General features: G+C 45.8%; 1 protein-coding gene across 1 annotated transcript; it reads right to left on the bottom strand.

Moving 5' to 3' along the window:
• Positions 1-912: 912 nt before the first annotated feature.
• On the bottom strand, positions 913-23,032 carry LOC143765744 (protein DVR-1-like). The gene is made up of 2 exons (XM_077252735.1): positions 22,759-23,032; positions 913-1,876 (listed from the first exon to the last, which is right to left on the bottom strand). Exons 1-2 carry the CDS (start codon positions 23,024-23,026, stop codon positions 1,077-1,079), a joined length of 1,068 nt encoding a protein of 355 aa, XP_077108850.1. The 5' UTR covers positions 23,027-23,032; the 3' UTR covers positions 913-1,076.
• Positions 23,033-26,705: the final 3,673 nt, after the last annotated feature.

Below are 26,705 nucleotides of genomic sequence, written 5' to 3'. Positions count from 1 at the left end.
AATTAATAACTATTATGGGGGGTATCAGTATTTTTGTAAAAAGCAGAGAATTTCAAAGTTAAAAAATTGCCGATTTTTCCAAAATTTCCGAATATTTAGCATTTTTTTATATAGAAAGGTAAAATATATTGACTCCCATTTAGCACTGACGTGAAGTACAATATGTCACGAGAAAACAATCTCAGAATGGCTTGGATAGGTGAAAGCGTTCCAAAGTTATTAGCCCATGAAGTGGCACAGGTCAGATTGGCTTAGGCACTTGGGTACAAATAGGCCTAGGGCTGAAGGGGTTAATAAGCTACGTATATGTAAGGGCTATCATATCAAAAAATAAACTACAGACATGCATCTACCTAAAAATACCAAAGAAAATTAGTCACTCCGGGTGGTACCGATATCTGGCCCGGCTCATGGACTAAGTGAGAGGCTACGTTCACTCGATCCTTTTTTCACTGCGGATTTTTCAGGTCCTTTTTTGGCAAATCCACAGTGAAAACCGCAGTGCTTTTCACTGCGGGTTTTGATCCTTTTTCTACTGCGGATTCCACTGCGGGTTTCCAACTGCAGTTTCCTATTGGTGCTGTTGGAAACCCGCAGCGGAATCCGCAGAAAGAATTGACATGGGACTTCTTTTTTCCGCAGGCAAATCCGCGCTGATTTTCCTGGGGAAAAAAGGATCGTCGGCACAGCGGGTTTTGTTTTCCATTGGGTTACATTGTACTGTAACCTGCATGGAAAAAGGATGCGGATCCGCAGCTGCAATTCCGCTGCGGATCCGCACCAAAAACCGCACCGTGTGAACGTAGCCTAAGTGCAACCGAGGCAGTGAATATAGAAGCAAGATCAAACAAGATGTAACCAGAATGGGTACGCTTCTGATCAAAAATAAAAAGTTACACAAAAACCTAAAACCCCATTAATAAGAACAACATTTATTAGAAACTAGTGGAATATAATTTATCACACTATAAAAACAGTTATTACTATTAAGTTACAAAATTTAAGCAGTCTACAATAGAATTCTACAAAGAAGAGGATTATGTTCCATGGTGGAGGTAAAGGTTGATGCTTGGTAATCACCTGCAGCCACATTCATCCACGGACATATTCTCATAGTGTTTCAGGACCACATTGTCATTATTATCATAGAATAACATGGAGATGGGCGACATCTTTGTTGGTACACAGCAGGGTAGTGGAATATCTTCGGGATCAAGAGAATGTGCCAGAGCTTGTAAAATTGCATGGTTAGATCCATTTAGTATCTCTGCCAGAGGATATGGACATTCTCCATAACAGTCATTAGCCAAGTACCCTCGAGGTGCTATTACCCAGTTCTGCCATCCCACATGTCTAAATTCAACATAGAAGCGTCTCTTTTTACAGATATTGCTAGCCAGAAAGGGAAGATTGCCATAACTTCTCTTTTTTCGGGACTTCTTACACTGTAGTGGATTCAGGGTCACCATAAGCAGAGAGGTATAGAGAAAGCTTTGTACATCCGGACAGTCATCCAATGTACCATCTTTTCTATGCAAAATCTCCAGATCCAATCCAAAGTTCTTATGAGGGGCTCTCCAAATTTGGCAAACATCTGTCAGGTTAACGTATAGAGACCTGTGAAGGAGACGGAAACTTTGTGCGGCCAGAAGTTTTCTGCTGCTCCTCTGATCACCCATTCCTCTCAATGATATTTGTAGAATTCTGTATAGCCGCAAGTCAAATGTTTGGCCGTAGTAGGCATTTTTGCCAAACCTTACTTCCAACTTACTCATGGTTACCTGCTCTTCTTTTTCAATTATAGAAACTTTGAAAAACAGTCTCTTTTTCAAACAGAGGTTTGAAGGCTGATCTGAAGACCGAGGAACAAGTTGACCTAATAGGAGCATATAAACAAAAACAGTGTATGTAAAAACAAATGTAAAGATATTTCAAGTCAAACTTGAATTAGATGCGCTATCAGGATTAAAGTACTGTAAAAGCAGCACCAACATACAATTCACTGGTAAAATGCAATTAGTAGCAAGCAAAGGAATATTCTGGAAATGGTCTAAAGTAAAGAATCAATACTGACACTGTGTTCCCCTGATGAGCTTTTGATACTGCAGATTTTTTTAACCAAATCTGTACCCAGAGTAAAATAGGTTACTTTCATTTTTTTTTTTTTTAAATATGCAGCATGGGGGGGGGTGTAACACGCAGGATTGCACTCGCCCCAATGTTTCTCTGTGTGCAGCTCACATCGGCTATTATTTTCTCATGCCAATTCAATTGCATCAATGCATCGGATCACACACATTTAAAAGTCTATGGGTGCGAATGAAATATTGGACTGCACTTGGATACTACCCGAGTGCAGTGCAATTCCCGTTGACACCAGCGGCAGAGGAGATAGAGAAATTACAATTAGATGCACATTCAATTGAAATGATGTACCTGGTGTGGTGGGGAGGTGGTGGAGCAGCAGTCGTGGAGCTGCGGGTCACAGGAGGCAGGAGCCGGCTGTCGTGGCTAACCCCTGTGTCCACTGCTAAAGAGAAATTAATATTCACAACTCTTCACGCCCATGGAATGGAGAGCAATGAATATTCACTTCTCTTTAACAGTGGGCACAATAAGCGCAGATGCTGGCTTCCTGCAGCGGCCATGCGATCGTGCCTGCTACTAAAGAAAATGTATATTCACTGCTCTCCACACCTATAGTAATGTCGTGGGGAGCAGTGACTTTTCCGGCAGCTGTCCTCTGCTTGTAGGCAGCGCATGACGTCACTGCTATGTGCTGCTTAGAAGCATATATTAGCAGCTGGCATCAAAACAAGATGCTGCGAGGGAGCACAGGGAAGGCAAATAAACCATCCTATGTTTTAATGTTTTCTGATGTGGGTCAATCATACCAAGATAGGGATGATGGGGCCATGCATACCAGGATAGGGGTATATTAGTACAGAATTGACCATATTTTTTGCTTCATTCCCCCCCCCCCCCTCTATTTTCCACCTCTAAACCCTAGGGACATAAATACAATAGGACAACCTGGCTGGGTACAAATATACAATATAGGGGCCTGGATGGATGCATAGCTACAATATGAGTGCACATTTGTAATCACCACTTCCATAACGACCCAAGCTTAAAATAAAAAAAAAAGTGTATCACCAAAAATGTCACTTTGTCTTTCAAAGAACGCTGCCCCCCCAAATTCACATTTTTTTCTATATGCAGCCCACATACCCAGTAAAATTTGAGATCCCTGCGTTAACGGGACCCCAGCCTTACAGGGGTTTTGCATGACTCGAAAAGCATGGCTGTCTTCTAGAAAGTCAGCAGGAATTCACCCCCAAACTATTTAGATGTACATGTAGTCCTCAAGACAAATCCACTACATTATTCTGTTACTGAGAAATCAGTGTTTGGCTCTCTATGCAGATAGGGCCATGTTCACACTTCAGTATTTGTAAGGCAAAACCAGGAGTGGGTTAAAGACTTTTCCTCTGATTGTTCCACTCCCAATTTCCCAAGTACTGAATGTGTGAACACCACCTGAGGCTGAAGTACTTAGGGCTGTGCAGGTCTTCTCAAGCCTCTGTTATTACAGCTCTATTTCCTGCCCAGTGCTTCTCCTCCTGCTTGTTTAACAGTTGCTAGGCTATGTGACTTCAGGCAAAAGGAGCAGTCAGTGAAGCAGGAGAAGGCGACGCAGGCTGGGGAAGAGAGCTGGGATGAGAGGATTGAGAAGAATTTCCACAAGCTGAAAGCCCTTCAGCCTCATTTGCACATTTTTTCTATTTCTCAGTAACGAACTGGGAATCAATAAAAAAAAGTATTGCTGGACTTGTCTTTGAGAGAGCTACATGCACAAGTGAATAATTTAACAGGTGAAATTCTGCTGACAGATACCCTTTAACCCCATCACGACATTTGATGTACATCATGGTTGGGGTGGTTCTTGACTAATGACATACAGCTACATCACGCGATCGTGCGGGACACCGGAGATGTGCCTGCACGATCAGATCACCACCGGGAGCTCAGTTTAAGTTTGAGCTCAGACTGTCACAGCCAGGGGCACTAATGCTCTCTAATGCCCTAAATGCTGCAATCAATAGCAATCACAGTATTTAGAAGGCTAGGAGAGGGAGAATAGAACTGTCTTGTCACACAGTGAACAGCAACCATAAAAAAACTATTCCTGAAATGCTGTTTTTTGTTCATTCTGCCTCCCAAAAATTTGAATAGAAAGATCAAGATATGTTATGTGCCCAAATATGGTACCAATAAAAAACGTCAACTCATCCCACAAAAAAAGTCCTTACATGACAATCTCGGGCCCCCCCACTAGTCCCACGCTCAATCTTTATGTCGGTTACAATCAGCTCTAGCAAGCCTTCTGGTTTCTCAAGGCACTTCGTCTTAGCCAAGGACCCCTTTCTGGTGAAAGGCCACACTGCCTCATCAGTAATACTCCTCAGGATCCTACTATCCCTATCCATATCTCTCCTTACGCTGTGGATCACCCCTTGGCAGCACTTCCTGCTTGTTACTGTTTCAGAGTTTTCCCATCACTAAGCCCTCCCCCTTTGGACTAGTCCCAATATTAACTATCTGACCCTGCCCTGCAGTCTGTTTCTGAGAAGGTTTAATCTTTCACCTCCATTATACATTACCTATAACACTGCCATACCCATACACCATGGATTACATTATAATATTAATGCTTATCACGCATGTGAAGAATATGGGGGGAAATTAATGGCAGCTTACAATCCTTCCTCAGCACATGTAGCTATAACAGGACCTGGCTCAGCAGGTGGTCCAGCCACACCAGATAGTATTCAAGCTCATATAAGATGAACCCCTGTGGAGCCCACACTGTGTAAATGCTTCCCCCAGTCAGATAAGATTGCATAATGAGAATATGGAGTTATCGTACATCCTAGCCACACACACACACACACACACACACACACACACACACACACACACACACACAATGCCTTCCAAGGTCTCTATTCATTCTAGCATCCTAGGAGGGGAGAGAAGCTACACAGAATATCTAGTAGAGGGGGGATAGGGACCATCCCAGTGGGGGAATCAAAAGAAATGGACATCTAAGGTGATAAAGACTTGTGTAAAGGTACCTTCACACGAAACGACATCGCTAGCGATCCGTGACGTTGCAGCGTCCTGGCTAGCGATATCGTTTCGTTTGACACGCAGCAGCGATCAGGATCCTGCTGTGATGTCGCTGGTCGCTGAATAAAGTCCAGAACTTTATTTGATCGTCCGATCGCTGTGTATCGTTGTGTTTGAAAGCAAAAGCAACGATACCAGCGATGTTTTACACTGGTAACCAGGGTAAACATCGGGTTACCAAGCGCAGGGCCGCGCTTAGTAACCCGATGTTTACCCTGGTTACCAGCGTAAAAGTAAAAAAAACAAACAGTACATGCTCACCTGCGCGTCCCCCAGCGTCTGCTTCCTGACACTTACTGAGCGCTGGCCCTAAAGTGAAAGTGAAAGCACAGCGGTGACGTCACTGCTGTGCTGTTAGGGCCGGAGCTCAGTCAGTGTCAGGAAGCAGACGCTGGGGGACGCGCAGGTGAGCATGTACTGTTTGTTTTTTTTACTTTTACGCTGGTAACCAGGGTAAACATCGGGTTACTAAGCGCGGCCCTGCGCTTAGCAACCCGATGTTTACCCTGGTTACCCGGGGACCTCGGCATCGTTGGTCGCTGGAGAGCGGTCTGTGTGACAGCTCTCCAGCGATCAAACAGCGACGCTGCAGCGATCGGCATCGTTGTCGCTATCGCTGCAGCGTCGCTTCGTGTGAAGGTACCTTAAGGCCATGTACACTCATTTTATCATTGCTTGCTGTTTACTTTTAAAGGGGAAGCCACGTTGAGTAACGAACTGGAATCAGCTGGCCCCCCACCCCATCCCCAAGCGGCCCAGCTCACTTGCATGAACATCAAACCGGTAACGGATAGGTTTCATCTGCCTGTACCATTTTGTGCTACTTCTTGTATTTGCATATCTGACTGTTTCATATGTGTAACCATCATGTATATAGTGTTTTGTCTAGTGTGCCCTTAAAGCAATTACATATATAATTTAACCTTGGGCTGCTCTTTTATATTGATCCACACATCAGTGTTCTCGGTTTTAACTTCTCAAGCTACCGGGGTTGGTTTCTGGCTTGATATAATCCCGTTAACAGATCTTCCCTATATCTAACAAGGAACTGGTGGCAGTCCTACCAGGCTGATAATGCTCTGTTTCACTGGTGCTAGTGAAAAAGGGGCCACTCAGGGTTGTGAAAGAGTTGTGCCATTTTAACGGCTGCGTTGAGCATGTTCTCTCACTCCCTGTGCCGTGTGAACAAGGAGTATCTGTGTAGAACTGTGCCAAGCTGATCTTACGTGCCCCCAGGGGGTGCTGAACGTCACATTGGTGCAAGTGGTGAACCTGTACCGCATGATCCTTCCAACGCAATAGTGACGTCAGGCGGGGTGGCAAGTTGCAGGTACATTACAAATTATATATTTCACAATACATGTAAAAGGTGCATAACACTTATTCACATAATGTAATTGGAGTGTTCAGGGGTAGAGACAATAGTCATTGTCCACACCTCGTACACCTGCGAAGCATCTGTCTGCACTCAAATATCATCCGAGTGCAATGCGATTAAGGCGTATGCCGGCAATGGAGAAATTACTTTGGCTGTAACAGTAAATCAGTTGTTGCTATACCACTTTTTTAGTACATGAGGTATAAAAAAACAAAAAAAAAAAAAACACATTACCACACTAAAATTCTCTCATTGTGATATTTCCAATAGTTTTTGCATCTTTTTTGTGATACATGGGGCATAATTTTTATACATTAGTTCTTCACTTTATGGCCACAAAAACACATTTTAAAATTAAATTTATCTTTCTATGACAAATATATATATATATATATATATATATATATATATATATATATATTGGATGATCCCAATCCCATCTCCTTTAACAGAGGCTAGTAGTTTAGATAGTCAGTAGTACTATACTTTTCCAGTGTCTGTGCCCCAGATCAAGCAATACAATGACTGATGGGTTTGAAGGAGGAAGCACCATCAGTGCTTCCTATTATTGTATACACAGTGCGGTGTATGTAGAACCTACAAGACAGAGGGTAATAAATATAATCTGTGCCTTCTGTATGGGAAGTTCAGTGGTGTCCCACAGCTGACTCCCGGCGCCCACAGCTACAGTTGCATCTGGAGACATTGCAGACAATACTAGAATGTTTAGGCCATGTAGACTGCTCACAGTAGAACAAGCAGCATATAGCCTGACAGTGTTGAAAAATGGCTGATAGGACACTGCCATGTTCCCTTCTAAAAGCCTCTTCATGATCTTGCCCAATTAGTCTCTAGACAAATCTCCAACTGTCACCAAGACAAAAGCATGACTCCTTGCTGAAGAGAATAGACCTCCATTGCCATCTTGCGCTACAGCATGATTGCCTTTGAGATCAGTAGTGTGAAGTCAATGAAATATCTATAGCTGGACATTGGGTCAGATGTTGTGCAAACACCCCATGATGCATATCAAAGACACTGATCATTACCCCCAATTTCACTTGAAGCACAGAATAATTCACTAAGATACAGATTACATTGATTTGGTGGTAGTGTAAGTGTGACGCCCCAGGGTCCTGGTCATCACAGTGGCATTGCTTTCCTTACGGGGAGAGTGATGTCACGCTTGGAAGCAAGGGAAGATCTCTTCTATCAGGTAAACACATACATGCAATATGTTCGCACTCCTGGCCAGAAGGGGGAGCTCTGAACCCGGCTTTCCAGGGAACTGCCCTTGATACATTCTGGCTGGAGGGGAAGTCAGAGAGTTAGTTCGGGCCAGACAGCAGACGTGAGCAGTCTGTCAGGAAGACAGTAGTGTGCAGTCAGGCAGAGAGTGTCAGAAGGACTGAAGGGGGCCGTGCAGCCGTAGTAGCTGCAGCTCCTGGTGAAAGATACCGAAAAAAGGACAGTTGTAGAGTGTGCAGGAGAGTAAAGCACAGGAGAGAGACATCTGGGAAGGATAGCTGTGACTGGGCTACCTCCTTGGCTGAGTGCAGCCACCGGTAATCAGAAGACTGAGGCTGTGTCGGGCTCAAAGAGGCATAGCAGAAACCGGCAGGACAGCTGGACTTTAAGTTACCTGTCCGCCTTTATACCCAGGAGGCACGGTGACACATAGGGCCCAGGTCATGATAGAGACCCTATAAAAAGGCTTGAATCACCTGTCATATGGGTTTGTGTCCCACCTTTATGGAGGACAGAGGAAAAGTGAGGACCTTGCCAGAAGCCATAGGCAGTAAGGGACTACAACACCACCGCGCTATGAGGAAGGCTTTCATCTCCACCTGGTAGAGGGGACTCTGAACTTGCTTCCAAGCTGGCTGGACCCTGCCTGTACCTGTGATCTGGTGCCCTGGACTGCGGTTGCCTGAAGCCTTCAGTAAACCAGGTAAAGAGACTGCAAACCTGTGTCCTCCGTTCTTTACTGCACCACTCACCACCCTCATCTATACACCGGGAGCCCTGGGGACCTCGTTCACCTGTGGGGAGTTGTACCATCTAGCTGCCATAACATGACCCCAGAGGACCCCTTTAAGCAGCGTCGGTCCCCACTGACCGAATACCACAGGTGGCGTCACTAACACAAACTTTATTAAACCCTTAAAAGACCTTCACCTTTGATTGGAGACCCAGGGCCACGGACCGGGTCGCAGCCACAGTGACATCCTCTTTAAGTACCAGACCCGGTACAGAGTACCCCATGGCACTGGCGGGCGTTCCATAAGCAGGTCGCGGGATGCAGTGACAGACAGAAGGCAGAGCAAGGGATAACAAATGTAACAGTTTTAATTTAACAGGGGGTTAACTCCTTGCAGGGAGGTGCAGGGGTAAATGGGAAGAATAACAGTCCAATTGTAAAAGATATGCAGAGTTAAGGGACAATTAATCAGATAAAGGCAGATCTTGTGAATGCTGCGGGGGAGTCAATAGCGCTAACAACGGCTGGGGCGGTGCTGGTACAAGAAGGTCCAGCTGGTAACGGTGGTCCGTCTTCTGGGGGCAGCGGTCGGTGTCCGGTACCTTCTGCTGAGCCCCTAGTCCATGAACATATACGGCTGGAGCAAACAAGGCCACAGCACAATCAGGGTCTCTCGTGGGCAGGAAAGTATATGCTGGCAAGGTGGGCTGAAAAAGTCTGTCCAATACCCAGTTCTCTCTTTGCGGCATGTGCGCTGTACTCACGGTCACAAAGCACCTCGCTCTCTGCCAGCTATCGGGCACACTGCACTTCTCTCTCTGTGCTGCGCGCTGCTTGTTCCCGCCAAGTCTGTAGCACCAACAACAGCTGGCGCGATGTTTCTCCAAAAAAGTCCTGTAGACAATGGTCCAACGACGAAGGCAGCAGCAAACAGTCCTGAACCCTGCCCTGGCTCTTAGGCTGATGTGCGGTGCTTAGCTGAACAGGGCTCCCAGCTCTCTCCCTGTTACCGCTGTGGGCTCTGGCAGCATCCCGGCATCGGATCAGCTACGTGTCGTTGTGGCCCGGCTGCGCATCCCTCAAAGCCCGCTGCTCACGCACCTTGCCTCTATCACCGCCGGTGGGAAACTGCACACGCTTTTACTTATAACCACGCCCCCAGCTTCCGGGTGAGGGAACCTGTCCGGACCTTTTTGCCTTCCCTGGACAACATGGGATGCAGCCATGGGCGCACAAAGCGCCTGTTCAACCGGTGTGGCTGCACCAGGGCCCAGAGGCTCCTGCAGAGCAGCTAATAATTAGGGCAATCTGGCCAGTTTATCTGGCCCCGGGGGGCCCCTGGCCAGATTGCCCTCATGTGCGGTGGGCAGGGAGAAATCCCTGCAGCTCCGCTGCCTGCAAGAGAAAATGGCAGCGTAGCGGAGCTGCAAGGATCCATCCTGCTTCCTGCCCGCACTTCCTGTCTCACACAGCAACGGCTGAATGACATCATCATTCAGCGCCACGGCTGTGTGAGACAGGAAGCTGCAGGTGATGGTGTGGCTTCAGGATACCATGCCCAGAGGTGAGGTGAGGTTGGTCTGTGGGTGCAGAGAGGTGAATGGTGCTTTGTGTGTAGGTGGAGGAGAGGGCAGTGATGGGGCAGAAGGCAATGATTGGGTTGACAGAAAGGGCAATGATGGGGGTGATGGGGCAGAGTGCAATGATTGGGTTGACAGAGGGCAATGATGGGGCACAAGGCAGTGATTGGGTTGATGGAGAGGGCAATGATGGGGGAGAAAGCAAAGATGTGGGTGGAAATTATAGAGGTGGTGAATGGACAAAAATGGGGGTGGTGGGGGGAGAAGGAAATGATGGAGGTGGTGGAATGGGTAATGATGGGGTGGTGGGGGAAAGACAATGATGGTGGTGGTGGAAAGGGCAATGATGGGGATGTGGGGGTGGAGGAAATGATGGAGGTCGTGGAATGGGTAATGATGGGGGTGAAGACGATGGAGGTGGTGAAGAGGGCAATCTTGGGGGTGGGGGATTGGAGGAAGGGGGATTTATAATGGATTTAGGAACAGGGGGAGGGGGAGGAAGACATTGTTAATCGATTAATATGTCTAACACAGTCCCTTAGTGTATAGTGTACTCACTTATTATGTATAACACCATCCTTAGCTACATAGTTTCCTCTTTTGTTATGTATAACACCATCCCTTATTACGTACCATCCTCTCTAGTTATATATGATGCCCTCCCTTATTATATAGCTTTCTCTGCTGTTATGTACAGTGCTGTCTCTTACATAGTGTATTCTTGTTTTTTTTGTTATTCACAGCGCCCTCGTTTATTACATAGTCCCTCTCTTGATAATAATAATAATAATTTTATTTATATAGCGCCAACATATTCCGCAGCGCTTTACAAATTATAAAGGGGACTTGTACAGACAATAGACATTACAGCATAACAGAAATCACAGTTCAAAATAGATACCAAGAGGAATGAGGGCCCTGCTCGCAAGCTTACAATCTATGAGATAAGAGATATATATATAAGATATAAAATGTCTACTCATGGAGGAGCCGGTGACCAGACAGTCAATCAGCTCCTCCTTTAGAAAAGAAGCTTTCTCATGCTCCATCAGCCATCATTGCATTATACAGCTAACAAGACAGAACGGTATGTAATAAAAAACCAGGGCTCTATAAAATCCAATATATAAGATAAGGGACTGTGCTGTACATACATAACAAGAGAGGGCACTGTATAATAAGGAACGGCAATAATACATACATAATACGGGAGACTATGTAATTATATATATATATATATATATATATATATATATATATATATATATATATATATATATATATATATATATATATATATATATATATATATTGTACACACACACATAATTTAATTTTTTTTTTTTTTTTTTTAAAGGAGGGAGGCCCAGACATTTCCTGCACAGAGGCCCCAAGCTGTCCGTGTCCGCCCCTGGACGCAGCATCAGCAGTTCTGGACCCGGTCTAGCACAGGTACCCGCAGTCCAGTCTTCCTCCTTACAATAGAATCAGTGGTATAGCCATTTCTTTAAAGTGTCCCATGAGCCATTTTTCAACAGATCGATGCCAGGGTACATATTGCTCATGCTACTATGAGCAACCTGCATGGCCTAAACATGCCAACATAGCCTGCCCAGACTTGTTGCCCATCAAGCACATCTGAGATGTAATTGGTCAACAATTGCAAATGGAGCGTTCATCAGCAGATCCTGATAATTTGAGTTGCACAAGTGCATTCGGCATGACAACCATTAGTAACCTCATTGATAGCATGCAAAGAAGTGCAAACGCCTGTATATCTGCACATGGCATGCATACTCAATACTAAACAAATCAAACCTTTGTTTCCATTGTTTGTACATCATTAACATGTTCATGGGCCATGTGATGTTTAGAATTCCACAACTTTTCCACTTAGTGTTGCAGTTACCACGGGAGAGTGGGGGAGTATATTTTACACTTAAATCTCCCCCCTCAACATGGGGGAGAACTTGAATACTTTGAGGATACACTGTAGTACATTACCTAACCTGACAGTGTTTGTGTGGCGTCCCAGGGTCCTTGTCGTCACAGTAGCATTGCTTTCCTCATGGGGAGAGTGATGTTACATTTGGAGGCAAGAAGGGATAACTGTAACCAGGTAAACACAAGCATGCAACATATTCACACTCCAGGCCACCAGGGGGAGCTTTTCATCCAATTTACTAGGTGACTCCCCATGTAATAATTATAGGGGATAACTCAGGAGACTCTTTGCGTGGAACAAGACAACTACAGGATACAGTTTTATAAGTGGTAAAGTCTATATTATCACACGGTGATTCAAACAGGTGCAGAGAGAAACTCAAGTCCACAACACTTGGTGCAAATAATAAACGCAGCTTAGCAGACTATAGGAAACTTCAGAGCAAAATGCAAACAAGCAGAAAGTCTATGAAGCACAGTTATTCTTGTGGATACTTGACACGAATAAATCCTTGTCTTAGTCCAGACAAAGATAGATATGCTTATAGGCAGTTCAAATCATATCTTAGCTCAACCAGGGAAACCTGGTTAATAGTCTCAGGCTAATGCAAAGCAGCAGCAGCTTACATGTCCAGAAAATGCAGGTGGAAGTAAACAGGAGCAGCAGATGAAGGAGGATTACTGGAAACTTGTGTATGCAGCAGGAACTCAGAGCAGAGTAGCAGGATCACCACAAAGGTTCATAGGAGCAGGTGTATAGCCAGGGAGTAATCAGATCAGGAGCTGGATGCAAGACAGAATACTCTAGCACAGACTGAAGGCTGGGGTGGAGTTTTATAGCAGGAAGACACAGTGCACATGAGACCAAAGACGCCATCTTGGAAAAGGGCAGTAATGCACAAAAGGTAAAAAATGTTCAGAGTCCTGACACCCCATATATATGGTAGTTTGTAGGGAAAGTTAGTCAGTTCTTGCCAGGAAACAGACTGGAACAGTCTGAGGCAGAAAAGGATGTACGGAGCTGTGTAGCCGCAGTGCTGCAGCTCTTGGAAAGAGATTATACAAAAGCCGAATATATTGCAGTGAGCATGTAGGAGAGCGAAGCACAGGAGGGGAACACCAGTGGGAGACCAGCCACGAGCAGGCTGCCTCTTTCTGAGGCGCAGAGACCGGTAGCCGGAACACCGAGGTTGTAAGGGCCTCTACGACTTACATCAGAGACTGGCAGGACAGCTGAACTCCAAGTTACCTGTCCGCCTTAATACCCAGGAGGCACGGTGACACCCATAGAGCCCGGGACGTGCTAGAGTCCCTATAAACAGGCTCAAGGCACCAGTCATACGGGTTATGTCCTATCCTATACGGGGGACAGAGAGAGAGAACATCTGTGAGGACCTTATCTGTAGCCATACTCAGTAAGGACTACAACACCACGGCGTTAGAGGAAGCTTTTGATTTCCACCTGGATAAGGGGACTCCTAACTTGCCTCCAAGCCGGCTGGACCCTGCTTGCCCTGTGATCTGGTGCCCTGGACTGTGGCTGCCTGAAGTCTTCAGTAAACAAGGTAAAGAGACTGCAAACCTGTGTCCTCGTTTTTTACTGCGCCATTCACCATCTTCCATCTACACACAGGGAGCCCTGGGGATATACTTCACCTGTGAAAAGTTATACCATCTAGCTGCCATAACATCACCCCAGAGGACCCCTTAAAGCAGCGTCGGTCCCCACTGACCGAATACCACAGATGGCGTCACGAACATATATTTTATTCCCTTTAAAGACCATTCCCCTCTTACATGGGTGCCCAGGGCCACGGACCGGGTCACTGCCACCGTGACATCCCCCTGTGAAACACCGGACCCGGCACAGAGTATCCCACGGCCCTGGCGGGGCAACTCATTTGTTTGACAGGTGCTCTATTAGATCCTGCCAGAGGTGGAGTCTAATAGGCTGAGGTAGAGGGTCTCTTTGTAAGCAAAGACAACTCGCAATCACATTGCTGTCAAATGGGCTGACAGGGCACGCTCATACTTGAGATATAGTCGGACCAGTGCAATCAGATTTTTTTAAAATATTGCGGTGGAGGGGCGTAACTACTGCGGTCGCAGGGGTCGCAGTTGCGATGGGGCCCAAAGTGCTTAGGGGCCCGCCCAGTCCAGCAGACTGGGCGGGCCCCTAAGAACTCTGAGCTACAAAATGGGCCGCCGGCCCTTTAAAAAAAATCTTCTTTACAGGCCCTGGTGCGTGTGCACTCTCTCAGTGCATGCGCGATCATGGGTGGGACTGCACTTGTCCCGCAGCAGAGCCCATCCACCGCAGAGAGCCGCACACCACAACTATGGCTGCTGCTGCTCTGTGCGCACAGGACCTGTGATGAGGTCACAGGAGGGGAGGAGTCGGAGTCACATGATCAGGGGCTTCCGTGTAGTGCAGGACAGTAGTGCAGTGCTGGTTGTCATCGTGCTGGAGGAGGGTAAGCTTTTGTGTGAGGTCAGGAGGGGTTTGTGTGGATGTAGCAGAGCAGTGTGTGTACGAGGTGTACAGAGCGGAGCCGGGTGTGTACGAGGTGTACGGAGCGGAGCCGGGTGTGTACGAGGTGTACGGAGCGGAGCCGGGTGTGTACGAGGTGTACGGAGCGGAGCCGGGTGTGTACGAGGTGTACGGAGCGGAGCCGGGTGTGTACGAGGTGTACGGAGGGGAGCTGGGTGTGTACGACGTGTACGGAGGGGAGCCGGGTGTGTACGAGGTGTACGGAGGGGAGCCGCATGTGCAATGTGTACGGAGCTCAGCTGCGTGTGTAGGAGTAACTATGTGTGGCCATTATACTGTAGGCAATATCATGTGTGGCCATTGTACAGTATGGAGCATCATGTGTGGCCATTGTACAGTATAGAGCACTATGTGTGGCCATTGTACAGTATGGAGCACTATGTGTGGCCATTCTACAGTATGGACAGGGACGTAACTACCGCGGTTGCAGCGGTCGCCATTGTGACCGGGCCCGGCAGGTCAGGGGCCCGGGGCCGGCAGGTCAGAGCAGGGCCGGACTGGCCATCGGGCACTTCTGGCAAATGCCAGAAGAGCCGGTGCCAGTCATGGGCCGCTCGATCCGCCTCCACCCCGCCGACTCACCCCCCCTGCCGTCGCATTCAACTATACCGGCGTCTATGACGCCGGTACAGTTGAATGCAATGACGGAGGAGAGAGCGTCTACAGACGCTCCCTCTCCCATCATTCCCCGCTCTGCCTCTGACACTGCGGGTGCGCGATGACGTCATATCATCGCGCACCTGCTGTGTCCCGGGCAGACTGCAGCCGAGCCTGAGACCGGAGCAGGAAGCAACCCTGGCAAGAGGAAAGGTGAGGAGAGTGTTTTTGTTTTTTGTTTTTTACTGGACTGTGGGGGCATTCTCGGGGGGGGCGAGAGATGCGGGCTGTGCTGGATAGACCACTGTGCGGGCTGTGCTGGATAGACCACTGTGCGGGCTGTGCTGGCACCCAACACCATGTTGCAGTGCAGGAGATTCCTCCTGCACGGCAACAGTCCAAGGCGTATCTAGGGGAAGGGGGCAGCCGGGGCACGTGAGAGACAGGAAGCAGCTCCAGTCATCACGATGAGACAGCTTCTCAGTCTGTATTTTTCCCCCCCTCATACATCTCATGTACGTCTGAATGAGATCGTATTTGAGAATGCCAAAATAACCCCGGGACAGAAGGCGAGAGCAGGGGGGGAGGTGCGGGACAGAGCTGCTTTAGTCAGGAGAAGCTGAGAAGCTGCAGCCGGTTTACATCAGCCACCCCTGTACTAGAGAAGAGATTGTGAGTCGTGTATATGAGCTGGTATCTCGTGTGTGTGTGTGTGTGTGTGTGTGTGTGTGTGTGTGTGTGTGTGTGTGTGTGTGTGTGTGTGTCATCTGTAGTATGTGTGTGTGTGATATCTGTAGTGTGTGTGTGATATCTGTAGTATGTGTGCGTGTGTGTGTGTGTTATATCTGTAGTATGTGTGTGATATCTGTAATATGATGTGTGTGTGATATCTGTAGTATGTGTGTGATATCTGTAGTGTGTGTGATAACTGATGTGTGTGTGATATCTGTAGTATGATGTGTGTGTGTGAGGCAGCGGCGTAACTACTACGGTCGCAGCTGCAAGCGGCTCTGGCAGGTCAGGGGGCCGTGTGTCCCCTTGAGCCTGCCTCCCTTATGCTTGTGTCCCCATGTGCCAGTCACCCTTGCCCATTAGTCCCTGTGTGTCCCCATGTGCCTGTCTCCTATGTCCCCTTGTGCTTGTGTCAGTCTCCTTTGTCCCCTTGTGCTTGTGTCAGTCTCCTTCGCCCAGTAGTCCCTGTGTGTCAGTCTCCCTTTCCCACTTGTCCCTGTGTGTCCCCTTGTGCTTGTATCCCTTGTCCCCTTGTGTCAGTCTCTTGCCCACTAGTCCCTGTGTGTCCCCTTGTGCCTGTCTCCCTTGTCCCCGTGTGTCCCCTTGTGTCAGTCTCCATTTCCATTGCCCACTAGTCCCCTTGTATCAGTCTCCCTTGCCCACTATTCCCCGTGTGTCAGTCTCCCTTGCCCACTAGTCCCTGTGTCCCCGTGTGCCAGTCTCCCTTGTCCACTAGTCCCCGTGTGCCCTTTGTGTCAGTCTCCCTTGCCCACTAGTTCCCTTGTAACCTTCTCCCCTGCCTCCTAGCCCCCATGTGTCCCCTTGTGCCTGTCTTCCTTGCCCCCTTGTGCCCTCTCCCCTGCCCCCTCGTCACCATTTGCTCGTGTCTTTCTCACTGCCCCTGTATGGAGGGGCTGCATTATACTATGAGGGGGGGCTGCATTGTATTCTATGGGGGTTACATTGAATTTTATGGCGGGGGGGACCCATTTGGAAGTTCGCACCGGGGCCCATAACTTTGTAGTTACGCCACTGCACACACATACAAAGTCTATAGGTGCATGTGAAACAACAGTGCCATTCTTGCTGACGCCAGCAATGGAGCAATTGATTTCTCAGTCTCCTCCACACCTGTGCTCAGATTGTTTGATGCGAGAGGATCGGAGCACAGGGCACTGACACTCACTGCAGAGATTCCATAGCATATCACACCGGATGCCATATGCTAATGTGACTCAGGCCACAGTGTGATTTCTGGAATGTATCTCCATGACAGATTGCGGTACCCCACATGCAATCTGACCATAATTGCGTCCTTTCGCAGAAGGGCTTTAAAGAACCTGACAGTTTTTACATGCTGCAAGATCTACACTGGCTGCATCATTTCAGTCATGCATGTTTGACTATGTAACGCTGCAGTGTTTGAGAAAAAAGGAAAAATGTAAAAGCCGCTAGGGAACTATTTAAAATGGCAAGGGATTGTGTGACATCACAATGTCTCACAAGCCCAAGTGTTGACATTGCTATAACAACACCAGAAGCAGAGGGGAGCCTAAAGGCCACATTCACACGTTCAGTATTTGTAAAGGTACCTTCACACTAAACGACGCTGCAGCGATATCGACAACGATGCCGATCGCTGCAGCATCGCTGTTTGGTCGCTAGAGAGCTGTCACACAGACAGCTCTCCAGCGACCAACGATGCCGAGGTCCCCGGGTAACCAGGGTAAACATCGGGTTACTAAGCGCAGGGCCGCGCTTAGTAACCCGATGTTTACCCTGGTTACCATTGTAAATGTAAAAAAACCAAACACTACATACTCACCTTCTGCTGTCTGTCACACGTCCCTCGCCGTCAGCTTCCCGCACTGACTGAGTGCCGGCCGTAAAGCACAGCACAGCGGTGACGTCACCGCTGTGCTTTCACTTTACGGCCGGCGCTCACAGTCAGTGCAGGAAGCAGACGGCAAGGGACGTGTGACAGACAGCAGAAGGTGAGTATGTACTGTTTGGTTTTTTTACATTTACAATGGTAACCAGGGTAGATATCGGGTTACTAAGCGCGGCCCTGCGCTTAGTAACCCGATATTTACCCTGGATACCATTGTAAAACATTGCTGGCATCGTTGCTTTTGCTGTCAAACACGACGATACACGCCGATCTGACGACCAAATAAAGTTCTGAACTTTCAGCAACGACCAGCGATATCACAGCAGGATCCAGATCACTGCTGCGTGTCAAACACAACGATATCGCTATCCAGGACGCTGCAACGTCACGGATCGCTATCGTTATCGCTGCAAAGTCGTTTAGTGTGAAGGTACCTTAAGACAAAAACTAGGAGTGAAACAGGAAAAAGTATAATAGAAACACGTCACCACGTCTGCATTTATCACCCACTCCTAATTTTGGCTTACAGACACGGCCAGGGTCACACTAGAGAGTTTTACGGACGTATGAGAGGCGCAAAAACAATGCATTGCACACGGACCAATGATTCTCTATGGGGCAGCTCCTACCTGCCGTATATTTCGCAGCCGTATTTTAAGTGCATAGAAAATCGCAGCATGCTGCGTTTGTCAGCGCATTGTGCAAAAAAATCTGCCAATGAAAGTCTATGGGGGCGACAAAAATACGGATTACACACGGACCATCAGTGTGACTTGCAAGAAATACGCACCGGTAGATCAAAAAAAATGTCTACACATACTGTAGTATAGAAAAATATTTAGAATTGAGAGTCCTCAGTGGTTGATACCATCTTTTCAGTTAGCAATTAAAAAGGTAACAAATTGCAAGCTTTCGAGACTACTCAGGTCTCATCAGGCACAGACTAAAAAATTCTGGAGAATCACATATTTATGTACAACATATCACAGGAAAAAAAACCATGGATAAAGCTAATATGGTACCAAGGTGTGTGTGTGTGTGTGTGTGTGTGTGTGTGTGTGTGTGTGTGTGTGTGTGTGTGTGTTATTAACATGAAGTTAATAACAATAATTGTGGCAATGTGGTGGGGGGGTGGGATTATGTGTGGTGATGTGGTGGGGGGCGGGATTATGTGTGGTGATGTGGTGGGGGGCAAGATTATGTGTGGTGGGGGCGGGATTATGTTTGGTGATGTGGTGGGGGGCGGGATTATGTGTGGTGGGGGCGGGATTGTGTGTGGTGGGGGGCAGGATTATCTGTGGTAATGTGGTGGGGGCGGGATTATGTGTGGTAATGTGGTGGGGGGCGGGCTTATGTGTGGTGATGTGGTGGGGGGGCGGCTTATGTGTGGTGATGGGGCGGGATTATGTGTGGTGATGTGGTGGGGGGGCGGGATTGTGTGTGGTAATGTGGGGGCGGGATTATGTGTGGTGATGTGGTGGGGGGCGGGATTGTGTGTGGTGATGTGGTGGGGGGCAGGATTATCTGTGGTGGGGGGCAAGATTATGTGTGGTGGGGGGCGGGATTATGTGTGGTGATGTGGTGGGGGGCGAGATTATGTGTGGTGATGTGGTGGGGGGCGAGATTATGTGTGGTGATGTGGTGGGGGGGCGAGATTATGTGTGGTGATGTGGTGGGGGGCGGGATTATCTGTGGTAATGTGGTGGGGGGCTGGATTGTGTGTGGTAATGTGGTGGGGGCGGGATTATGTGTGGTGATGTGGTGGGGGGCAGAGCTACTGTGCAGAGGGCGGGATAAGCGAGTAATCACAATGCTATATAATATATTTTTATTTCACAGAGCTATATAGCATAAAAGCCGGTAGGTAATTCAATTGCCGGCTTTTGTCAACTCCTTATCAAACCCGACAGGATATGAGACATGGTTTACATACAGTAAATCATTTCATATCCCTTATTTTTTTTTACATATTTCTCACTACTAATCTTAGAAGTGTCTGTGTGTAAAATTTGAGAGCTCTAGGTGTTAAATTAAAGGGTTAAATCACGGAAAAAACTAGCATGAGCTCCCGCACAATTTTCTCCGCCAGAGTGGGAAAGCCAGTGACTGAGGGCAGATATTAATAGCCTAGAGAGGGACCATGGTTATTGGCTCCCCCCGGCTAAAAACATCTGCCCCAGCCACCCCAGAAAAGGCACATCTGTAAGATGTGCCTATTCTGGCACTTAGCCTCTCTTCCCACTCCCGAGTAGCGGTGGGATATGGGGTAATAAAGGGTTAATATGTCACCTTTCTAATGCAAGGTGACAAAGCCTGGTTAATAATGGAGAGATGTCAATAAGACACCTATTAATCCAATAGTAGTAAAGGGTTAATACACACACACACACACATTATGAATAAACTATTTTAATGAAATAAATACACACATGGGGTTGTAAAATCTTTATTGTACACTTAATCCTCCTGAATACCCTCGTTCTGTAAAAGAAAAAAAAAAAGAAAAAAGCAACAATATCCCATACCTGTCCGGCGTGCAGTCATGTCCCACACTGTAAATCCATCTCCCATACCTCTCCGGCGTGCAGTCATGTCCCACACTGTAAATCCATCTGAAGGGGTTAAATAATTTTACAACCAGGAGCCTGCTAATGCAGCTGTTGCTCCTGGTTGTAAAAACTGGGTGTGATATGCTATGTGGGTATCATTTTTGTGTATATTTCTATTTTACTTATTTTCATGGTGTTCTCTTGTAGAAGGAGTTATTTACTAATTGATGAATGGCTGTTGCTGCCATCTGATATAAGCCCCCACAGTACTGTATTGTATGCTAATGACATAATTGACCTAGCTTGTTGAAACAATGAGCCCCTGAGACCTTCCCCCTCCTGACCTGTGAATGAGGAGGTAGACTTAAAATATCAGGGAGGTGAGACACAGATCTGTCCTGTGTGGAATGATGATGTGTATATAGCATCTCAGAGAGAAAGAAGAGTATATGGACTATGCTATCCTCTGTCTGCTGGATTGTGGGACTTTTATCCTGTTACTGAACTGCATTCGTGTTCTGGACTATTTTATCCTTTGTGTGGTGGATCGTATATGGACCTTTCATATTTTTGCCTAAATAAAGGTCTTGGGATTGTTTACTATACTTTAGCTCTGTTGATTGTGTGGTATCGGAGAAGGACCCAGTGACACTGGAGAATGAATAGAATGCAGGGGAACGTAGCATCCTAGACTTGCGGTGATGCACCCCCTGCTGGCATAAACTCTAGCATGAGAAAATATTCAGAAAAATTCCCATGCTAGAGTTCATATGAGTTTATGCCAGCAGTGGGCGCATCACTGCAAGTCTACGAAGCTACATTACCCTGCATTCCATTAATTCCCCAGTTTTTACAACCAGGAGCAACAACTGCATTAGCAGGCTCCTGGTTGTAAAATTATTTAACCCCTCCAGATGGATTTACAGCGTGGGACATGACTGGTCGCCGGAAAGATATGGGATATTGTTGTTTTTTTTTTTCTTTTACAGAACGAGGGTCTTCAGGTGGATTAAGCATGCAATAAATATTTTAAAACCCCATGTGTGTATTTATTTCATTAAAATACTTTATTCATAGTGTGTGTGTGTGTATTATTAATCCTTTACTACTATTGGATTAATAATGGCTAGGTGTCTTATTGACATCTCTCCATTATTAACCTGGCTTAATGTCATCTTACATTAGCAAGGTGACATTAACCCTTTATTACCCCATATCCCACCACTACTTGGGAGTGGGAAGAGAGGCTAAGTGCCAGAATAGGCGCATCTTACAGATGCGCATTTTCTGGGGTGGCTGGGGGCAGATGTTTTTAGCCAGGGTCAACAACAATGGTCCCTCTCTAGGCTATTAATATCTGCCCTCAGTCACTGGCTTTCCCACTCTGGCGGAGAAAATTGCGTGGGAGCCCATGCCAGTTTTTTACCGTGATTTAACCCTTTATTTTAACACCTAGAGCCACCAAATTTTGCACACAGACTCTTCTAACATTAGTAGTGCGGAATATGCAAAAAATAAAAATAAAAAAAAGGGATATGAAATGGTTTACTGTATGTAAACCATGCCTCATATCCTGTTGGGTATATATATATATATATATATATATATATATATATATATATATATATATATATATATATATATATATATATATATATATATATATATATATTTTATTTTATTTTTTTCACGAATATTTGAGCCCATGGATCCATTCTATGTCCATTTTGCAAGCCGGAGAGAAAATCTCGCTGTACGGATGCCATACAGAGGTTTACATGCGCAAAATACGCAGCCACACCTTGCCTACGGATGTCATACGGATCACTGTTCAGGGAACATTTCTGCATATTTGGTCTGTAAAAAAAGGACTGTATTTTTATACGTTGTGTGTAACTCCAGCCTACTGATGTAAAATACTGAACTTGACCTAAGTGTTATCTTTTATTTCGCTTTCATTTTTTCCTCCCCTTTTTTGCTTTTCTGCCCACATAGTGTGAAGGTCTGTTTCTAGCAAGACAAATTGCACTTTTGAGTGTTAACATTCATTTTTTCATGTGTGACGCTGAAAAGGGAAAAAAAAATTCCAAGCGTGTTGAAATTGCAAAAACAGTGCAAGTTTTTTTTTTTGTAATTTCAGTGGTAAAAAAATAAAAAATAAATTAATTCTATAATACTTTTGCTCATGTTGCCATATTTCCAAGACCCGTAACGGTTTACATTTTTGGAATCAGAAGTCTGCAGTCACACAGAGTGACTCCAGACTTATAAATTTAGACCAGGTAACTCCTTTAAGAGGACTGCGCTGGTTAATGAATTAATTAGGAGCATTGTACTCCATAGAGTTGAGAACCAGCCTTACCTTGATCAGGAAAGACTCGGACAGTACTACCAGGGACATTGAACTCTTCCAAAAAGCATAAATCTTGTTTCTTCTTGTGGGCTGAGCTATCCATCCTCCGGTTGAAGATCTTCCACAATATAGAAGGTATAGGAGGAGGAGAGACAGGATTTGGCTTAGCTGGGAACCCTAAGCTTCTTAAGAACATTTCTTCAGTGAGACTCATCTCAGAATCCATTATCAATGGGACAACCACAGACAGAAAGACCCCCAGTGTGAGCCACTGCATTCTGGTAATCACTATAGAGCAATGCTGAATTCATGGATAATCCAGCTTTTTATTCAGTAATCAGCTCCTAATTGGAGATGGTTGTGGTAAATCTTGTTGGATCAAATACTCTAATGCCTCATTCAGATGTCAGTTATTTTTCTTGTACACAAAAAAATGATTGATTTAATCAGTGTTTTTCATCCGATTTTCATCAGTCAGTTTACCTTTAGTCTTTGATCGATGATTTTCTTGTGTGATAAAATAAATATGTAAATTGAAAAGCTTCTCCTATGCACTACTATATAAAAAACAGATAGCCCATGGACTGCACACAAATAGTGTATGCCGTAGACTGCTATCACACTAGCAGTATTTGGTCAGTATTTTACCTCAGTATTTGTAAGCCAAAACCAGGAGTGGAACAAATAGAGGGAAAGTATAATAGAAACATATGCACCACTTCTGTATTTATTGCCCACTCCTGGTTTTGGCTTACAAATACTGATGTAAAATACTGACCAAATACTGCTTGTGTGACGACAACCTTAAGGCCGGCATCACACTGGCGTGCTTTACGGACATATAAGAGGTGCAGAAAATACAGATTGCATACGGTACAATGATTCTCTATGGCCCAGCTCCTATCTGCCGTATTTTACGGATCCTTATTATACGGTCTTGTACGGCCGTAGAAAATCGCAGCATGCTGCGTTTGTCAGCGTATTGCGCAAAAAATCCGCCAATGAAAGTCTATGGGGGCGAGAAAATTACGGATTACACACGGACCATGCGTGTGACTTGTGAGAAATACGCAGCGGTGTTCTCTAGAAAAGCCGGCAATTCAGTGCGGTGTACAGTAAAATCACACTGACAGAATAGAGTAGAATAGGTAACATAAATGTGCACACATAGAATAGGTATATATATCTAATATATAAAGCTGAATGTATGTATGTATGTATGTATGTATGTGTGTGTATGTCCGGGATTAGCATCTGAACCGTCGCAGCTACAGCCACAAAATTTTGCACAGTCACACGTCTGGACCTCGAGAGCATCATAGGCTATGTTGTGAGGTGAAATTTTAACCCAGCGCTTTCCAGTTCACCAAACAATTTTGCTCCTATCTACATAATGGGGAAAAAGTGAAAGGAAAAGTGTTGGAGGCGTCGCAGTTACAGGCACAAAATTTTGCACAGTCACACGTCTGGACCCCGAGAGCGTCATAGGCTATGTTGTGAGGTGAAATTTTAACCCCGTGTTCTGTTTGATGAATTCTGTCATGAATCACACTCTTTGAGTATCTCCAGGCTCTTTATTCACATCATGCCTCAACCTCCATTACATGAATCAAGTGAACAACAACATCCAACAAGTTGCAAACAAAGAATATAGAACACACATAAAAGTAGTGAGACCCCTAGAGGCCACATGAACATATAACATATTGCTACATCCTTTCTCTTTTAACTGGAGGAACAATAAAAGATACTAAACTAAAGTATACTATGACAAAGTTAGAAATTAACCTAGTACGTCCAGTTAGATATAATCTTTGAGGTGCGCCGGCTTTTTGCTAATTCTGCCAGCTCTGGTAATATAAGATGTGTCCCTTTCTACATCTGGTACATCTGGTAGTTCTTCTGATATTGTCTGTCTCTGGCCAGAGTCCTCACCCTGATGGTCAGCTGTCACTGTTGGTGCCTGACTTGTACTTTCTGCCTCGTTGTCTTGGGTGTCTGGATACTGTTCAAAAGGCCATGAATCATCTCTTTCTCGCGTTTTCCTCAAATGTCTCCGATTCCTCCTTAGTCTTCTTCCGTCGTCTGTTAGAATTTCGTACGACCGAGGTCCCAGTTTCTGGACAACCTTTGCCTTTTGCCAGTGTTTGTCAAATGTGCTGCTTGGCTGCAGCCGAATGTTGTCATTTCTCTGGAGCTCAGGCAGATCCTTTGCAGATTTATTGTAATAGAAAGCTTGCCTAGCTTGATTCTTCTGTAATTTAGCTTCGATGTTTCCCAGCAGCTTTGGCTCTAACAGATGACACGCAGTTGGTACGAGTGTCTTTGTACGCCTACTCATGAGCCTCTGTGCCGGACTGCTGTCTAGGCCTTGGGTGGGTGTGTTTCTATGATCCAGACAGATATACATCAGCACCCGCCTGGTTAGCTTTCTGCATGAGTCTTTTGGCCGTTTTTACTGCTGACTCTGCTTTCCCATTACTCTGAGGATATCTCGGAGAAGACGTCTGGTGTTCAAATTCCCACTTCTTACTGAAAGTTTTGAATTCTTCCGACGTAAACTGCGCCGCATTGTCAGAGAAAACGATATCTGGAATGCCATACCTGGCAAAATGGGCCTTGAGTTTTTTAATCACTGTTCTCGCCCTTGTGTCCTGCACCAAATCAACCTCCCAGAAGTTAGAGAAATAGTCCACTGTAATCAGGTATTCTTTGTCATTCCATGTGAACAAGTCTGTTCCTATTTTTGACCAAGGCCTATGTGGAATTTCATGAGGTTGCAATGTCTCCTTTGGTTGCTTATCATTGCAGGATGCACATATTTCACATTGTGCTATGTAATTTTTTATGTGGTCATTCATTCCTGGCCAATAAACTGATTCTCGTGCACGACGTAGGCATCCTTCCATGCCTAAGTGAGAAGAGTGCAATGTTTTCAATATGTCTCTTCTGAGAACTTCAGGTATAACAGCCCTGTCTCCTTTAAAGATGATTCCTTGCTGCACTGACAATTCATCTCTTATGTGGAAGAATGGTGAGACTTCCCTCGGAGCATGCTGCTTGTATTTTGGCCAGCCCTGCAAGATGACAGTTTTTAAACTCTGGAGACTTTTATCCTTCTCTGTAAAAATCTGGATTTGCTTGACCTTTTCTTTTGACACTGCAAGGTAGTTACACATGTTGATGGTTTCAATGTCTTCCTCCTCATCCTTTGTGCTAGGAAGGTAAGCTCTGCTTAGCGTATCTGCAATCAGTAAGTCTCTTCCTGGACAGTACCCGATGTCAACATCATATTTCTGAAGTCGCAACAGCATGCGCTGTAGTCTCTTTGGGGCATTTAGTAATGGTTTCTTTGTAATGCTCTCCAATGGTTTGTGATCCGACTGCACTGTTACCCGTCGACCATAGGTGTACTGGTGAAACTTCTCCATCCCAAATACCACAGCCAGTAGTTCCTTCTCAACTGCGCATATCCCTGCTCTGTTGTTGTAAGGGCTCTGCTTGCAAATGTAATTGGCTGTTTGTTCTGCATTAATGTGGCTCCAAGGCCTTTTTCCGAAGCATCACATTGTACCACCACTTCTCGATCTGGATCGAAATACTTTAGGGTTGCTGTATCTGCAATGGCATTCTTTACTGCTCGGAAAGCAGTCTCCTGGCTTTCTGTCCATTCCCAGCGCACATCTTTGTGGGTTTGCTGTCTCAGTGGCTCACACATGTCTGACAGATGTCTGCAAAATTTTGAGAGATAATTCACCATGCCCAAAAATCGTTGTACTCCAGAAACATCAGTAGGGGTAGGCAAATCTTGTATTGCTCTCACCTTTTCAGGATCCACTCTGACCCCAGTTGAAGTCAGTCGATGACCAATATAGGCCACTTCTGTCATTTTCAATTTGAATTTGTCCAAATTCAGCTTTATGTTTTTTTTCTCTGCATCTGACCAAAAATTGTAT

The sequence above is a fragment of the Ranitomeya variabilis genome, chromosome 1, assembly GCF_051348905.1.
Source record: "Ranitomeya variabilis isolate aRanVar5 chromosome 1, aRanVar5.hap1, whole genome shotgun sequence".
In the NCBI taxonomy this organism is placed as follows: Eukaryota; Metazoa; Chordata; class Amphibia; order Anura; family Dendrobatidae; genus Ranitomeya; species Ranitomeya variabilis.
The sequence above is the reverse complement of the archived record's forward strand: the minus strand, read 5'-3'. Positions and strand labels throughout refer to the sequence as shown.

What these genes read in the sequence shown, in the direction of transcription:
- LOC143765744 (XM_077252735.1), bottom strand. Translation starts at nt 23,026, where the DNA reads ATGCAGTGGCTCACACTGGGGGTCTTTCTGTCTGTGGTTGTCCCATTG. An exon ending in CCGAGTCTTTCCTGATCAAG is followed by an intron (nt 1,877 to 22,758) that starts GTAAGGCTGGTT and finishes TGCTCCTATTAG; the next exon opens with GTCAACTTGTTCCTCGGTCT.